The sequence below is a fragment of the Orbicella faveolata genome, unplaced genomic scaffold (genome assembly GCF_042242905.1).
Source record: "Orbicella faveolata isolate gen_17 unplaced genomic scaffold, um_ofav_v1 contig_24, whole genome shotgun sequence".
NCBI lineage: Eukaryota > Metazoa > Cnidaria > Anthozoa > Scleractinia > Merulinidae > Orbicella > Orbicella faveolata.
The window spans coordinates 29,706,929-29,726,045 of record NW_028301552.1 but is presented as its reverse complement, the minus strand read 5'-3'; the positions used below and the strand labels follow the sequence as shown (position 1 = coordinate 29,726,045).

General features: G+C 40.8%; 1 protein-coding gene across 1 annotated transcript in view; it reads left to right on the top strand.

Moving 5' to 3' along the window:
* LOC110066618 (uncharacterized) overlaps nucleotides 1-19,117 on the top strand; it is a 111,195-nt gene that overhangs the window by 80,981 nt on the left and 11,097 nt on the right. Inside the window, 5 exon segments of the mRNA XM_089292802.1 lie at nucleotides 1,770-1,964; nucleotides 5,026-5,220; nucleotides 12,378-13,406; nucleotides 13,711-18,000; nucleotides 18,003-19,115. Of these exon segments, the coding sequence (XP_089148928.1) occupies nucleotides 1,770-1,964; nucleotides 5,026-5,220; nucleotides 12,378-13,406; nucleotides 13,711-18,000; nucleotides 18,003-19,115 (6,822 nt within the window).

Sequence of the window (19,117 nt, the reverse complement as noted above, 5' to 3'; positions counted from 1 at the left end):
TATCTTCCATGTATAGAAATGTGTGAGGGCATATGAGGTCTTTTCTAGAAAATAAAGTGCTCTCAGGGTCATAATGTTCTGTTATATTTGGCGAGTTCCCTGTTGGTTTAATTATCTTGTGTAACATTTTAAGTAAACATTGCCTATTGCCTGGGTTTGTCACTCTAATATACTGTCGCTTGCATCTAAGCGTGAACACGTGACGCCGAAACATGCTCTAATTGGGTTTCAAAAGTGGCATGATTGGTCATCAAACATTGGAGGTTTCCCAGCCCTTAGGGTTAGGGATCGTTTGTGAAAAGACAACAGTTTTCTTGTATTACAACTCATTAGCGGGAGGAAGTGATTATTTGGAAGTGTACACTTTTAAGATACCGTAAATCCTCGCATTAGCGCCCGGGCGCTTGTTTCACCTTATAATCAAAGGGGGGCACTGACCTATTTTTTTCCAAATCATGGCTAATGATTACATAAAAATGCTGGACAAGGATGATTAAACTCAACCAATACTATACATCCTTTGTTGTCTCATTACATGTCCGTAAAACAGAGGGAGGGGAGGAAGAAGCTTATCCGAAGGGTTGTAAGAAGTCCCTTATTTTGAATTTTGGACGATATTAGGAGTGTTTATTCAAAGGAGGCACTTTTTCGAGGGGAGGCGCTAATTCAAGGATTTACGGTATCTGGATAAAATATTACATCTGCTTCACGTTACAATAGCTCATTATGCTGGAACATGCTATTTGCCTGTTATCTTCGCGTCGCTGGATCAAATCTTGTCTACTATTTTTCAATGGATGATAGTGGCAAACAGTAGTATAAATAAAATAAAAAAAACTAAACGAATGTATAAAAATAAAAGAAATGCGGTCAGGAAATTTGTACAAAAACAACAAATGGCTTTGATTGTAATCAGTGGATTTCAGAGAACTTAAGCTTACGGTATGTCAAATCATTCCATTACTTCCCAAAGTACCAAATGAATTTCAATAAACTACATAGTTTCCGCTCTTTCAGGGGAGGTGTGAAGAAGACAATACACGAAATATTTCTATAAGATGCATTTCAAAGTTCTTGGTGGTAATTCAGTGGTGTAGACGTTTTCCATGCATCAACTGCCACTTAATTGTCCTCAATTTGGCGGCTTATATGCAATGTTTGCTGGAATGTGGCGAATTTTCATGATTGGATTCACGGCTTCGAAAAGCGTAGGTTGGGTCATTAGTCGACCAATTTCGATTCATCACTGAAAACTCTAACATGGCGCCGAGGATTAAAGGACTCAAACAGAGGACTTTTTAAACCTCTTACTTAAGTATCCGATAGAGCAGTACTACTTTATTTTTAGATATGTACAGTGAAGTTTGCACGTGTGATACGATTGCACGAGCGCAGGCTAAATGTAATCTAGTTATTTTTTGTTTATGTTATTGCAATTTATATTCTATTGATTTTGCATCATTTTTACGTTCTAGTTAAGGTACATGTAAGAGGGGCACTCTTACATTACATAACATTATGAGAGCTACAGGCTCAAAACGTCCCCCCCTCCCCCCCCCCCCCCGCCACATTTGAGCAAGAAAGGCCCCACCCTCTTTCCAAGCCATGCTTGCTTTCCTGAACAAAAAAAGGAGGCCTTATCCTGAGCCACCTTCTTTTCCTCCCTTTTGGAGTTCGTCAGTCACCTTGGAGTCCCTGGAATGTGGATGATGGTTGGGGATACATAAACAGTCAATGTTTATCTCTTGAATTATTTCATTCCTGTGCAGGTCTTGTAAATGACAACCAAGAAAAAAACGTTTCAGGAGGTGGAAGTGATGGATTGACCCCTCCCATTTCATCACAGGAACAGAACTTCTTTGAAAAAGATCATCAATTGGAAAGCACAACAAGTAAAGAAGACGTTGCTGCATTTGACCAAAAGACCAATGATTTGAAATTACCACTTGTTCCGGACAAGCAAGGTAACAATTCAGTTTTGTCTTTATAGAGTCATAGTTTTAATGCATGCAAGTTAATATATGAAAGATGGTATACTTGAAATGCGTAGAGAGATATATGACTAATATCATCTTTCGTATATTCCCTTACATTCACGTGACCGGGAAAAAAGTGTACATCAGATTCCAATATTAAGTTTTTTTGTTGGTACCAATATGATGACGTGCTTAAAGACCAAAACAAAAAAGTGTTAACTTCCTGTAGGCCGGGTGGCTGAGAGAGCGTCGCGGTAGGGTGGCAAGTGACCCTTCAAGAACCCTAAGAAATAGCCCTTTTCACGGTTACCTTTTCTCATTTCCATTACAATAAAATCTAGTATGCATGTGACGCAATTTCGGGCTATTTTGCACTTTTTTGCCTCGCATCCACGTTGGATTACATTGTAATGCAAATGAGAAAAATGAACTGTGAAAAGGGCTATTACCTCTTTCCAACATTTTTTCCCCAGAGGGTTTTTGGCGCCCATCTTGTTTGTTCATTTGCACATTCTGGGACCCCAAAATGACCGCACTGATTTCAAACTTTTATTACCGAAGCAACATTCAAGCTGTATCAGTCAATTTTGTGACTTTTTGCTGGCGCGCAAAAGCGAGCCCGCAGACTAATCTTGACATTGGTGGTCAGCAACACTTTCTTAAAGCGTACAGAGCGCTAGCGCCGATTTGAAGCAAAATGAGGGCACATTCTTGGCATTCCTTTGTTCTTCCAACTGGAATGAATGGTATGTGAGCAAACGGCGGAGTAAAGGCCCTGGTGTTGAGTTCAAGGTCCATTGTCATGGGTCATGTGAATTTCATGTGAATAGCAAATGTAATTTTCCAAACCACACGTCACGTCCAGCGTATACTCGTACAAGCAACGGAGAACGGAGAGGCTATTTTCAGTAAGATATAAGTGATTTGCAAAGTTTATGATCCACAAAATTAAACGCTTTGGTTGCACAACAACGGCTCACTACAAAGGAAAACTACACGATCCCAAAATGAATCAGAACTACCACGGTTGCTATCAGTCTCGCTTGAACATCACGAGCGGATTATACATATCCGCATTTCATCCAAAAAATGAGACAGCAGGGAAATTGTATTCAATAACTTGTGTTGTTATGTTCAGTTTGTTGTGTGATCAGCTGTGTGATGAAACCTTTTATTCATTCATTAAAAGTGGTAAGCTCGCATCCAGATTGACTTTGGACGCTAATAATAATATCAGCATTCTTGACAAATCATGTGGCATTGAAAACGGTATATCTGAATTGAATCTTGCTGTTGAAAATAAATTTTGCAGACTTCTTGCCAAATCACATAGCTTTGCCTTGAATAAGGACGTAAAATTTAAATTTAATCTGGTCACTGAGAATGACATATGTAGACTTGAGATTCGTAAATCATCATGTGATATTTCATTCGAAAATTGATATCTTTAGACTTAAATCACGTAGGAGTGCATTAGAAAATGACTCAAAAATGGCTCGTCGAATGTACAATGGAGACAGAGAACCTTCTAGAATTCACAAATGCCAAGTAATGCAGAAGAGATCCAAGAGAAAATATTTGACTTTGTACTTGTACACATGTTCCTTGTATTACAACTTGTTAGCGGGAGGAAGTGATCATTTGGAAGTGTACACTTTTAAGATACTGTAAATCCTCGAATTAGCGCCCGGGCGCTTGTTTCACTTTATAATCAAAGGGGGCAGTTACCTATCTTTTTCCAAATCGTGGCTAATGATTACATAAAAAGGCTGGACAAGGATGATTAAACTCAACCAATACTATATATCCTTTGTTGTCTCATTACGTGTCCGTAAAACAGGGGGAGGGGAGGAAGAAGCTTATCCGAAGGGTTGGAAGAAGGCGCTTATTTTGAATTTTGGACGATATTAGGAGTGTTTATTCAAAGGAGGCACTTATTCGAGGGGAGGCGCTAATTCAAGGATTTACGGTATCTGGATAAAATATTACATCTACTTCACGTTACAATAGCTCATTATGCTGGAACATGCTATTTGCCTGTTATCTTCGCGTCGCTGGATCAAATCTTGTGTACTTGTTTTCAATGCAGGATAGTGGCAAACAGCAGGAGGAATAAAAAAAACCAACTAAACAAGTGTATAAAAATAAAAAAGAAACGGGGTCAGGAAATTTGTACAAAACAACAAATGGTTCTGATTGTAATCATTGGACTTCAGAGCACTTACGATATGTCAAATCATTCCATTACTTTCCAAAGTACCAAATGAATTTCAATAAACTACATAGTTTCCCCTTTTTGAGGGGAGGTGTAAAGAAGACAATACACGAAATATTTCTATAAGATGCATTTCAAAGTTCTTGTTGGTAATTCAGAGGTGCAGACATTTTCCATGCATTAATTACCACTAAATTGTTCTCAGTTTGGCGGCTTGTATGCAATGTTTGCTGGAATGTGGCGTATTTTCGTGACTGGATTCACAGCTTCGAAAAGCGTAGGTTGGGTCATTAGTCAGCCAATTTCGATTCATTACTGAAAACTCTAACATGGCGCCAAGGATTAACGCACTCAAACAGAGGACTTTTTAAACCTCTGACTCAAGTATCCGATAGAGCAGTACTACTTTATTTTTAGATATGTACACTGAAGTTGGCACGTGTGATACGATTGTACGAATGTAGGCTAAATGTAATCTAATTCATTTTTGTTCATATTATTGCAATTTATATTGTATTGATTTTGCTTCATGTCCACGTTCTAGTTAAGGTACATGTAAGAGAGGAACTCTTACATTGCATGACATTATGAGAGCTACAGGTTCAAAACGTTCCCCCCCCCCCCCCCCCCCCACATTTGAGCAAGAAAGGCCCCACCCTCTCTCCAAACTATGCTTGCTTTCCTGAACAAAAAAAGGAGGCCTTATCCTGAGCCACCTTCTTTTCCTCCCTTTTGGAGTTCGTCAGTCACCTTGGAGTCCCTGGAATTTGGATGATGGTTGGGGATACATAAACAGTCAATGTTTATCTCTTGAATTATTTCATTCCTGTGCAGATCTTGTAAATGACAACCAAGAAAAGAAAGTTTCAGGAGGTGGAAGTGATGGAGTGACCTCTCCCATTTCATCAGAGAAACAGAACCTCTTTGAAAAAGATCATCAATTGGAAAGCACAACAAGTAAAGAAGACGTTGCTGCATTGGACCAAAAGACCAATGATTTGAAATTACCACTTGCTCTGGACAAGCGAGGTAACAATTTAGTTCTATCTTTATAGAGTCATAGTTTTAATGCATGCAAGTTAATATATGAAAGATGATATATCTGAAATGCGTAGAAAGATATATAATGACTAATATCTTCTTTCGTATATTCCCTTACATTCACGTGACCAGGAAAAAAGTGTATATCAGATTCCAATATTAAGTTTTCTGTTGGTACCAATATGATGACATGCTTAAAGACCAAAACAAAAAAGTGTTAACTTCCTGTAGGCCAGGTGGCTGAGAGAGCATCAGGGTAGGGTGGCAAGTGGCCCTTTAAGAACCCAAAGTAATAGCCCTTTTCATGGTTACCTTTGCTCATTTTCATTACAATAAAATCTAGCATGTATGTGAGGCAATTTTGGGCTCTTTTGTAGTTTTAGCCCGAAAATGCCTCGCATCGACGTTGGATAACATTGTAATGCAAATGAGAAAAATGAACCAGAGGGTTTTTGGCCCCCATCTTGTTTGTTCATTTGCACATTCTGGGACCCCAAAATGACCGCACTGTTATAACCTAAGCAACATTCAATCTGTATCAGTCAACTTTGTGACTTTTTGCGGGCGAGCAAAAGGGAGCCCGCAGACTAATCGTGACGTCGGTGGTCAGCGGCACTTTCTTAAAGCGTACAGAGCGCTAGAGCCGACTTGAAGCAAAATGTGGGCACATTCTTGGCATTCCTTTGTTCTTCCAACTGGAATGAATGGTATGTGAGCAAACGGCGGAGCAAAGGCCCTGGTGTTGAGTTGAAGGTCCGTGGTCATGACTCATGTGAATTTCATGTGAATAGCAAATGTAATTTTGCGAAGCACATGTCACGTCCAGCGTTTACTCGTACAAGAAACAGAGAACGGAGAGGCTAAACTGCAAATTTTCGGTAAGATATAAGTGATTTGCAAAGTTTATGATCCACAGAATTAAACGCTTTGGTCGCACAACAACGGCTCACTACAAATAAAAACTTTACGGTCCCAAAATGAATCAGAACTATCACACGAGTCTCGCTTGAACATCACGAGCGGAATATACACATCCGCATTTCTTCCAAAAAATGAGAGCAGGCAAAATGGGTTCAATAACTTTTGTTGTTATGTTCAGTTTGTTGTGAGATCAGCTGTGTGATGAAAACTTTTATTCATTCATTATAAGTGGGAAGTTCGCATCGAGATTGACTTTGGACGCTAATAATAACATCAGCATTCTGGACAAATCATGTGGCGTTGAAAACGGTATATCTGAATTGAATCTTGCTGTTGAAAATAAATTCTGTGGACTTCACAAATCACATAGCTTTGCCTTGAACAAGGACATAACATTTAAATCTAATCTGGTCGCTGAAAATGACATATGTAGACTTGAGATTCGTAAATCATGTGATATTTCATTCGAAATTGATACCTTTAGACTTAAATCACGTAGGAGTGCATTAGAAAATGACTCAAAGATGGCTCGTCGAATGTACAAGAGAGGCAGAGAACCTTCTAGAATTCGCAAATGCCAAGTAATGCAGAAGAGATCCAAGAGAAAATATTTGAATTTGTACTGTTTTGACCTATCTAAGTAATTGCGCTTATTTTCAATAAAATTTTCATTCCATTTAAAGTGCGTCTTCTTTGCGTCCACGCCATTTGGGCGTTGAGTTAAGTTTTGGTTCTTGTCCTCCCTCGAAGAGTTTTCCGGTGGTTTTCCCATCTCCCTCAAAGACCTACATTTCCAAATTTCTATTCCTTTAGCCACTTGAGGAAGAACTCTTTTCTTGATGTTCTATCTCTAAAATACAAAAATAATTATTTCTTTATTTCAATTTCGACCTGGTTTCCTCTGTTGACAGTATCCCTAACAATAATAATAATAATAATAATAACAACAACAACAACAACAACAACAACATTAGCAATACTAACAACAACAACAACAATAATAACTTATAGCTGTAAGATAAAAGAGATCTGAAATCATTCGGGCCGTGAGAATTGCCGCCAAAACCATGACATGGGCACTGAGCCAGGGATAAATTGAAAAGAAAATAGAGATGGCACAAACGAAGGTCATAAGTTGTTTTCTTTTATCTCCAGTGAATGTACGCATAATTTAATTAGTTCTTTAAACACAACGACATGCAACCCAGTGCCTGGCTCGCACATGGAGGATTTTCGAGAACAAATAACTGCAAAGATTTCTTTCAACAAAAGAAACAAACTTTGCAAGATCTGACACAATCTTTAAACTCAGCAGCTGTAAGATGTTTGTGTAAATCTTGACAGTGAGAAATAAGACTGGCGAGCTTATCGAGCAGGGAAGTATACATGCACTATTTCAAGGCTTCATAATAAAGCGAAACATTTGCAAAATATGTCAAGTTTAAGTTTGATTGTATTAATTTTATCACTTTTGAAATCATGAACGAAAAACCCAAACTACCGCAAAGGCTCAAAACGTTGATGATAGTCCGCACGCTTAATCAGAAAAAATTCTGAGCTTAAATCCGCGAGAAACTTCACCAAGTATTACAGGTTTGCGCTTGCAACGATTACCATCACAAGCTTCGTCGCATTCAATGAATTCCACCCCTAGCACTGTGTTAAAGCCATTCAAAACTTGTCTTTTAACAAATAAATGTCAAACCTCAATCTAGTACCTTCAATGCCAGCAAAACTCTTTTCTCGTTTGGCTTTCTCATCTGTTTTTACTCGCGTGATTGACCACAAAATGAGAACGTTTTTGATATTTTTTTCAAATTTGATACAGATGACGATGATTAACCTGTTCAACTAACACAATACACTACATGTATGTTTTTCTCGGTGAAATAGCTTCTCTTTAACAAAAGAACAGAACCATGATTACTTAAAATACACTGAAACGCACCTTTTAGAAGTCCAGTTTCAAAATTTTCCCGAGGAGGCTCCCGGACCCCCCAACAAAAGGTTGCGGTCTCCCGCCCCCTCCATGTGGCTCCGATAAAACCACTCCACGTCTTTTTAACGGCATTGTCCGCCGCTTACTCAAAGTTATTCTCCCTCTACTTCAAATTTTCGGGAGAACCCTGAACAACTGATAATAATAATAATACATTTCATAAATATTTTTAAAAATAGTATCTCGCAACAGACATGGCCGCCGCCTTACCTAACTATTGGTTACGGCTAGTTCTAAAATCTATAAGGGAATATTTTGGTGTGTCAATTGTTTAGTGGCATATAACTTGACATTTCTGTCGAAACCATGTTTCCAAAGGTGTTTCACCAAAATTAATTGCTTTTTTTAGAACTTAATAGCTGCTTAAGAGCAATTTTTTTGTTTTATACAGATTTTAACTGTCACCAGAACGAAAATTTCTGTCAAAAATGTATGGAACATTTATCGTTTTTCTGCTTTTTTTTCCCACAAACCTGAAGAAATAACAACGGAATTCCAAACCCTTGACCCTTTTTTGCAGGGAAACACACCTCAACAGGGAAACTAAATAAAAAAAAGGGGGGGCAGGGAGGTTAAAATTCCACAATGGGGAAGGGGGTGCAAAATAACCCACCAGGTCTGCAGGTAGACTGCAAGCAGTCTCTCTTTTGGTCGAAAATCTGTGAGGAAGAACGCAGTAAAGAACAGAACACAGGTGAGCAGCTGTGAGCATGCGAGTATGATATGTGAAGGCTCAAAGAGTGCGGGTGTCGCCGCCCGCACGTCACGCTCTCACACTGACTTGTTTTGCGTTCTTCCCCATGGATTCTCAAGGAAAAAGGAGACTGCTTGCAGTCTAGTTGGCAAGTAGAGTTTAACCAGGTCTGTTACAGAGGGTTGCAATGAAAACCCTGCAGAGCCACGAAAGAAGTAGATTTTGTGGTCTCTAAACTTGCTAGAAGTTATTGGTTTTTCAAAGAAAGTAAAAATGGCATAATGCAGCACACCAAGTTTACTTCCCTTGGTTAACAATTCCTGAAATTTGCGTATCCATGACGAAAACTTAGACACAAAATTGCAGGTTTTACCGCTTCGAAAACACCAACAGATTCGAGAATAGTGGTGCCGTGCACTGCTGTGAATCGATCCGATTTACAGCAGTGCAATGCACCACTATTATTGAATCTGTTCTCATTATGATAATATGCTGCATTCAAGTGCACTGACTGTGAAACTGAGAACAATTCAATCCATGTTATAATTACGTATACAATTGTGGCGAATGTTTTTTGTATTGTTAGCATCGGTCATTACGCTACATGCATACCTTTTAAATAGATAAATAGACAGACAGACAGACAAATGGATGGACGAACAGACACCGGACAGATGGACAAACTGATTGATTGACTGACTGACTGACTAACTGACGCACTGGCAGACAGACAGAAAGACAGACAGACAGACAGATACTCAGGCAGATATTTGAGGGTGGTGGCGTGATCAAGTCAATGAGTAATGTTCAATTTTCCATTGCATTTGGAATTCAGATATACGAGGATTTGCAGAGAAAAACATTGGATGTATAGAAATGTGTCTTCCACGTTCAGAAATGTGTGAGGGTATATGAAGTCTTTTCTAGAAAATAAAGTACTCTCAGGGTCATAATGTTCTGTTATATTTGGCGAGTTCCCTGTTGGTTTAATTATCTTGTGTAACATTTTAAGTAAACATTGACTATTGCCTGGGTTTGGCAATCTAATGTACCGTCGCTTGCATCTAAGCGTGAACACGTGACCCCAAAACATGCTCTAATTGGGTTTCAAAAATGGCATGATTGGTCATCAAACATTTCAGGTTTCGCAGTCCGTGGCGCTAACTTTTGCGTTAACGTTGAGCACATAAAATGGTAGAATGATTGGACGTTGGAGACTTCTCCAGAGAAATTGACCCTGACCTGTTTCAATATCCATACACCTTTCGCGAAAGTGGTTTTCTTCTAGTATGACCTGGAAATATTGACGGGTAGGAAGACATTCATAGTCTTTCAGTATACTATCCCCAAAGAACATCAACAAAAGTTTGGGTTACGGTCTGCTGAACTTCAAATGTTTGACGCCAATCGTGCAACGTTTGACACCCAGTTAGGGCATGTTTCGGCGTCATGTCTTCACGTTTAGATGCAAGCGACGGTATACGGTGGATGGTAGTCCAGCTTCTAGTTTGTGGTTAGTTTGGTTTAATTATCATTATTCTTTTGTCAGTGATAGCTAACACATTAGTAATTGTGTGCCTCAAGGCCATAAATGCTCTGAAGTAAATATGTTATTTGCATAGCTTGAACATTCGAGATGTGGATCTGAAATTTGGTGGACAGTATTTCGGCATATTTGGCGGTAAAACATGTGTTATAGTCAAGTAATAAATGATTTTAAAAGCGTTTCCATACATTATTGTTGAACAATCAATAAAAAAAATTTATAACCCTTATGAATTTAAGTTAATTTGACAACCAAGACATATGAGACTGTGACATGCTTCCTGGGCTGTCACTTCACTGTAGACTCCAGCTTATATTCATAATGCTAAGCTCAAATTTGAAAGCAAATTTTAAAACGCCTATGTCTTTATTCGTACATTATCGTGAAAGGTCTCCATGTATATTCCATTTCCATTTGATGGAAAGGCAGTAAAGGGAGGAGGCGTTCTGATGTCAATCATACTTATTTGATCCCAAAGCAGTATTATTGTACCTTGTGTACTTGTAACGTTACGACAGCTCACTTGGTAGAACGCAAGACTTTGGTATATGTCTACAGTCCTCGAGTTGCTGGTTTAAATCCTGGTTAAACGATTTTATTCTTTCCTTTTTCTTTGCATTGGAGAAGCGGTAGATCAGCAATGGTTTAATGGTCGTTTGTGAAAAGACAACAGTTTTCCTGTATTACAACTCGTTAGCGGGAGGAAATGATCATTTGGAAGTGTACACTTTTAAGATACCGTAAATCCTCGAATTAGCGCCCGGGCGCTTGTTTCACCCTATAATCAAAGGGGGGCACTTACCTATTTTTTTTTCCAAATCGTGGCTAATGATTGCGTAAAAAGGCTGGACAATACTATACATCCTTTCTTGTCTCATTACATGTCCGTAAAACAGGGGAAGGGGAGGAAGAAGCTTATCCGAAGGGTTGGAAGAAGGCGCTTATTTTGAATTTTGGACGATATTAGGAGTGTTTATTCAAAGGAGGTACTTATTCGAGGAGGAGCGCTAATTCAAGGATTTACGGTATCTGGATAAAATATTACATGTGCTTCACGTTACAGTAGCTCATTATGGTGGAATACGCTATTTCCCTGCTATCTTCACGTCGCTGGTTCAAATCTTGTCTACTTTTTTCAATGGATGATAGTGGCAGACAGCAGTAGGAATGAAAAAAAAAAACTAAACAAGGGTATAAAAATAAAAAAGAAACGAATGGCTTTGATTGTATTCAGTGGATTTCGGAGCACTTAAGCTTACGATATGTCAAATCATTCCATTGCTTTCCAAAGTACCAAATGAATTTCAATAAACTGCAAAGTTTTCGCTTTTTGAAGGGAGGTGTGAAGAAGACAATACACGAAATATTTCAATAAGATGTATTTCAAAGTTCTTGGTGGTAATTCAGTGGTGCAGATCGTTTTCCATGCATTAATTACCACTTAACTAATTAACTTATTTATTAATTATGTATTAATTAACTTAATTACTGAAAACTCTAACATGGCGCCAAGGATTAAAGGACTCAAACAGAGGACTGAAGTATCCGATAGAGCAGTACTACTTTATTTTTAGAAATCTACACTGAAGTAGGTACATGTGTTACGATTGTACCAACGCAGGCTAAATGTAATCTAATTCTTTCTTGTTCATATTATTGCAATTTATATTCTATTGATTTTGCTTCATTTCCACGTTCTAGTTAAGGTACATGTAAGAGGGGCACTGTTACATTGCATAACATTATGAGAGCTACAGGTTCAAAACGTTTTCCCCCCTCCCCACCTTTGAGCAAGAAAGGTCCCACCCTCTTTCCAAACCATGCTTGCTTTCCTGAATAAAAATAGAGAGTCCTTATGCTCAGCCATCTTCTTTCCCTCCTTTTTGGAGTTCGTCAGTCACCTTGGGGCCCTTGGAATGTAGATGATGGTTGGGGATATATAAACAGTCAATCTTTATCTCTTGAATTATTTCATTCCTGTACAGATCTTGTAAATGACAACCAAGAAAAGAAAGTTTCAGAAGGTGGAAGTGATGGATTGACCTCTCCCATTTCATCAGAGGAACAGAACCTCTTTGGGAAAGATCATCAATTGGAAAGCACATCAAACCAAGAAAAGGACGTTTCAGGAGGTGGAAGAGATGGAATGACCTCTTCCGTTTCATCAGAGAAACAGCAACTCTTTGAAAGACATCATCTCGTTCCACAAGCGCTGGACCGTTCTGGGGATGCTCAGTTGAACTATTTGAAGTTTGCTGTCATTGTAGTGAATGAATTTCCCAAGGCTTTACGTCATACTTTCAGATCCATGTGGGACAACACCTTTGGACATCTCCCTGGTTTCCAACCGTGGGATGACTCCATTGCGGTAAGAAATCTGTTTGTCACTACAGAGGGTGGCACAACCAAAGTTCCAACAAACCTCTCTTATGAAGAATGGGATTGTACAGCCTTGTTCCAGGCCACTATTTACGCGCGGTCCTTCGCTTTGCCCGACAGTAAAGGTCATCACAGGACACTCAGTGATCTGTACGTGAAGCCCCATAAGTTAGCTCATGGAACATTCCATGCATCGGTGATGAGCCCGGGTGGAAACAGGGTAGAAACATTTGCACTTGCAATTGATCAACTACGACTGCTAAGAAATTTGCTTTGTCACTCAACCAGTTCTGAGATTGTCAAAGCAACATTTGATCGATACGTGCAGCTCTCTAAAGATGCATTCAAAGTTCTAGGAATCAAAGTAGATCCCATTGATGTCATTGGTGGTTTGACCGAGTCGGACTTTCCCACAAAAGAAGTTCGCAAATTGGAGCAGGCTATGAAACAGGAGACCCGGGCATACATCAACTTTCTCGAGGACATGAGGTCGGATATCACCGATGAGTTAAAAGCGCTATCAACTGTAATGACGGAAAACATGGAGAGCACAGCAACGAAAGACGACATCGCTACGTTGGAACAAAAGATGAATGATTTGACCATGAAACCATCACTTACTCGAAACGAGCCGGGTAACACATTCTATTCTATCTTTGTAGAGTAACGGTTTTAATGTTTCAAAACTACTGAATACGCTACTGCCAAAGCTAAATTTAAAACTGCATTTATTGATCTGGTATCATGCCAGCAAGGTTCTTGCTAAAATTCATCGAGTACTATCGATTGCTTGACTTTAAATTTTAATTGATCAAGTCTTTGTTTTGCAAAAGTAATCCAAGGTCTTCCAAGGCCTAACAGTACGCTTTGGTTATCATACATAGAGAAAGTTATTTTCATGATTGTTCCTGTTTTACTGCGTATTTCTGTCGTTTAGAGATACAAAGCAATCTCTGCCCAAATCATGTCTTCCTCCAATGGTTCCGCACTTCACTGGCCGCCGGAGGGAGTGTGAAGAAATCACTGGTCACGTGACTTCTGGATCCACCGGAATCGTGTCGATCTGGGGTTCACCAGGATTCGGAAAAACGTCGGTTGCAATAGCCCTTGGACATCATCTCGACTCACAGGGTTTACCCGTCTACTTCCTCTCCTTACGAGGACTTCAGTCAAAAGCTGATCTGACACAGAAGCTTCTTAGCGTTTTTAGACGACCTGCCACAAATGACCAGCAACAACAACAGCGTATTTCACTTAATGATAAGCTTTTCCAACTTTTTGCCGAGGTTTCAGATTCTTTTGTTCTAATTCTTGATAATGCTGATGAGTTACTGGAAAGTGGAATAGCGAAAGTCAAAGAAGATTTCACACATTACCTCGAAGAAATTCTCAGACGAACCGAGAAAGTTACATTTGTTATAACCACGAGGGAATCGTTAGATTTTATGAATGTTCAATTCCAAGGACACCAGGCAGTAAGAATTTGTCCATTAGATGAGCTTTCCTCCCACACCCTTGTTCACGAATTACTCCCAAATGCCACCACTGCAAACTGTAAACGAATTCAGCAAATCTGCGGTCATGTACCTTTGGCCATGAAGTTATTCTGTTCCTCCATTTCTGAAGACGATGTTGACGACCAAAGTCAAGCTCTAGATGACTTCGCGAGGTGTTTAGAAAGTAATGATATTGTGGAGATGTTGGACAATCCAGATTATCCAAGCCATCTAAGACTGAAACTCCTATTTGACTCTTCATTTCAGAGACTCTCTGCTCAACAGAAAGTAGCTCTTGTGTCCCTGAGTGTTCTTCCAGAGAGTTTCGATCTTAAGATTGCTGCAGCTGTTTTAGGTGCGTCTCAAATTCTTCCGGCGAAAAAAATCCTGCAAACGCTTCGTAGGAGATCTTTTCTCGATTCAGGTTCCAAATCTGGATTATTTACGATACATAAACTACTTCAGTCATTTGCAAGAGACAGGGGAGAACATGAAATGAAAGGAACGATTCTTGATGCCAAATCTCGGTTGCGTGCGTTTTACGTCTCCCGATTCGAGGAGCTTAATGAGCAGTTCTTGACAGGAGATTCCATGTCTGCATTCATGGAGTTCTATGAACATGAACAGAGTTTCCTTACAAGTCTCACAGAGGGCTGTCACGATTCCAAGACTTCTGATAATGTTTTTCGAGCTCTGGTAAAAGCAGAGCTATTTCTAAACAGCCTATTTTGGTGCGAGGGCGAAAAGATTGACAAAGTTTACAATTCAGCAATTCAAGCAGCCTGAAAAGATGGGAACAACATGATCTATAAGCAGTTACTTGTTTCCTTGGCTTTTGTTGAAGTAACTTGGGGTTTTCGAGGAAGGACGATGCAGCTTCTTTCGGAAGGGAAGTATGAGCTGTCGTGTCCTTCCGTGCTGGTTCATGATAGAGGAAAGCACCTTTGTTACAGCGGCATCTATCAACTGGTTACCGGAAAAACAGAAGACGGAGTTCAGCACTTACAAGAGTCTCTTTCCTTGATGGATGACACCCCTGACTCCGAGCAGAGGATTCTAAGAATCACTATGCTTCAGATACTTGCTATTTATTATCGATTCGTAAAGAACCCCTCAAGAATGTCAATGTTCTACAGCAAAGCGCTCGAGGAATGCAGAACAGTGGGAGACACAAACCTTCTTATTATTCCTGCAATGAAGAAAAGAAAGAGTGAAAATGGAGAAGAGGAAATGATCGAAAGAAACCCTGAAAATTTAATCAATACCCCATTAACATTAGAAGTTCTCTGTCTCGTGAGCGAAGCAATAGAACATTTACCTGATCCTGACACCAAACAGTGTGTAAGTAACGTCGTGCTAAATATGGCAAAAGAGTTCGAAAACCCAGTCCTCCAGAGTTCACTTGGTTTGTTTAATTTCCAGCGCAATGTTAATAGAATACTTGAGAATGTGTCCAGCAAACGTAAAGACGCAGAGAAACTGTCCGCGGAAAGGATCCTGTATCATGAAAAGGCAATTGAACAATGCAAGAGTAGAAAAGAGAATTCGCTAATCCACGAACCCCACTCCGCGACTCTGGCACTTCATCAAGAAGCACTAGCAAAGAGCTATGCTGACCACGGGGAAACAAAACATGCACGAGGCGACTTTTCCTCAGCTCTTCAGTCTAAACAGCGCTCACTTAATATCAGGCTTGAACTGTTTGGAGAAGACCACTCAAGCACAGCTGACAGTTACCATTCACTCGAGATCACACAACATGAACTAGGCGACTTTTACTCAGCTCTTCAGTCTGCACAGCGTGCACTGGATATCAGGTGCAAACTGTTTGGAGAAGAACTCTCAAGCACAGCTGACAGTTACCATTTACTCGGGGACACACAACATGAACTAGGCGACTTTTACTCAGCTCTTCAGTCTGCACAGCGTGCACTGAATACCAGGCGCAAACTCTTTGGAGAAGAACACCCAAGTGTAGCTGACAGTTACCATTGACTCGGGGTTACACAACATAAATTAGGCGACTTTTCCTCAGCTCTTCAGTCTAAACAGCGTGCACTGGATATCAGGCGTAAACACTTCGGAGAAGAACACTCAGGAACACCTGAGAGTTACCATTCACTCGAGATCACACAACGTAAACTAGGCGACTTTTCCTCAGCTCTTCAGTCCGCAGAGCGTACACTGGATATCAGGCGTAAACTTTTCGGAGAAGAACACTCAAGAACAGCTGACAGTTACCATTCACTCGAGATCACACAACATGAACTACGCGACTTTTTCTCAGCTCTTCAGTCTAAAGAGCGTGCACTGGATATCAGGCGTAAACTTTTCGGAGAAGAACACTCAGGAACAGCTGACAGTTACCATTCACTCGAGATCACACAACGCAAACTAGGCGACTTTTCCTCAGCTCTTCAGTCCGCAGAGCGTACACTAGATATCAGGCGTAAACTCTTTGGAGAAGAACACTCAAGCACAGCTGACAGTTACCATTCACTCGGGGTTACACAACATAAACTAGGCGACTTTTCCTCAGCTCTTCAGTCTAAACAGCGTGCACTGGATATCAGGCGTAAACTTTTCGGAGAAGAACACTCAGGAACAGCTGACAGTTACCATTCACTCGAGATCACACAACATGAACTACGCGACTTTTACTCAGCTCTTCAGTCTAAAGAGCGTGCACTGGATATCAGGCGTAAACTTTTCGGAGAAGAACACTCAGGAACAGCTGACAGTTACCATTCACTCGAGATCACACAACGTAAACTAGGCGACTTTTCCTTAGCTCTTCAGTCCGCAGAGCGTACACTAGATATCAGGCGTAAACTCTTTGGAGAAGAACACTCAAGCACAGCTGACAGTTACCATTCACTCGGGGTTACACAACATAAACTAGGCGACTTCTCCTCAGCTCTTCAGTCTGCACAGCGTGCACTGGATATCAGGCGTAAACGTTTTGGAAAAGAACACTCAAGCACAGCTGACAGTTACCATTCACTCGGGGTAGCACAACATAAACTAGGCGACTTTTCCTCGGCTCTTCAGTCTGCACAGCGTGCTCTGGATATCAGGCTTGTACTGTTTGGAAAGGAACACTCAAGCACAGCTGACAGTTACCATTCACTCGGGGTAGCACAACATCACCTAGGCGACTTTTCCTCGGCTCTTCAGTCTGCACAGCGTGCACTGGATATCAGGCGCAAACTGTTTGGAGAAGAACACTCAAGCACAGCTGACAGTTACCATTCACTCGGGGTAGCACAAAATGAACTAGGCGACTTTTCCTCAGCTCTTCAGTCTGCACAGGGTGCACTGGATATCAGGCGCAAACTCTTTGGAGAAGAACACCCAAGTGTAGCTGACAGTTACTATTCACTCGGGGTTACACAACATAAACTAGGCGACTTTTCCTCAGCTCTTCAGTCTGCACAGCGTGCACTGGATATCAGGCGCAAACTGTTTGAAGAAGAACACCCAAGTGTAGCTGACAGTTACCATTCACTCTGGGTTACAGAACATAAACTAGGCGACTTTTCCTCAGCTCTTCAGTCTAAACAGCGTACACTGGATATCAGGCGTAAACTTTTCGGAGAAAAACACTCAGGAACAGCTGACAGTTACAATTCACTCGAGATCACACAACGTAAACTAGGCGACTTTTCCTCAGCTCTTCAGTCCGCAGAGCGTACACTGGATATCAGGCGTAAACTCCTTGGAGAAGAACACTGCACACAGCTGACAGTTACCATTCACTCGGGGTAGCACAACATAAACTAGGCGACTTTTCCTCGGCTCTTCAGTCTGCACAGCGTGCTCTGGATATCAGGCTTCTACTGTGTGGAAAAGAACACTCAAGCACAGCTGACAGTTACCACTTACTCGAGATCACACAACATGCACTAGGCGACTTTTCCCCAGCTCTTCAGTCTGCACAGCGTGCACTGGATATCAGGCGCAAACTGTTTGGAGAAGAACACTCAAGCACAGCAGAAAGTTACTATTCACTCGGGATCACACAACATGCATTAGGCGACTTTTCCTCAGCTGTTCAGTCTGCACAGCGTGCACTGCATATCAAGCGCAAACTGTTTGGAGAAGAACACTCAAGCACAGCTGACAGTTACTACTCACTCGGAATCACACAACATGAACTAGGCGACTTTTCGTCAGCTCTTCAGTCTAGACAGCGTGCACTGGATATCAGGCGGAAACTGTTTGGAGGAGAACACTCAAGCACAGCTGAAAGTTACCATTCACTCGAGATCACACAACATGCACTAGGCGACTTTTGCCCAGCTCTTCAGTCTGCACAGCGTGCACTGGATATAAGGCGCAAACTCTTTGGAGAAGAACACTCAAGCACAGCTGAAAGTTACTATTCACTCGGGATCACACAACATGCACTAGGCGACTTTTTCTCAGCTCTTCAGTCTGCACAGCGTGCACTGAATATCAGGCGCAAAGTGTTTGGAGAAGAACACTCAAGCACAGCTGACAGTTACTACTTACTCGGAATCACAAAACATGAACTAGGCGACTTTTGCGCAGTTCTTCAGTCTAAACAGCGTGCACTGGATATCAGGCGTAAAGTGTTTGGAGAAGAACACTCAAGCACAGCTGACAGTTACTATTCACTTGGGATCACACAACATGCACTAGGCGACTTTTCCTCAGCTCTTCAGTCTAAACAGCGTGCACTGGATATCAGGCGTAAAGTGTTTGGAGAAGAACACTCAAGCACAGCTGACAGTTACTATTCACTCGGGATCACACAACATGCACTAGGCGACTTTTCCTCAGCTCTTCAGTCTACACAGCGTGCACTGGATATCAGGCGTAAACTG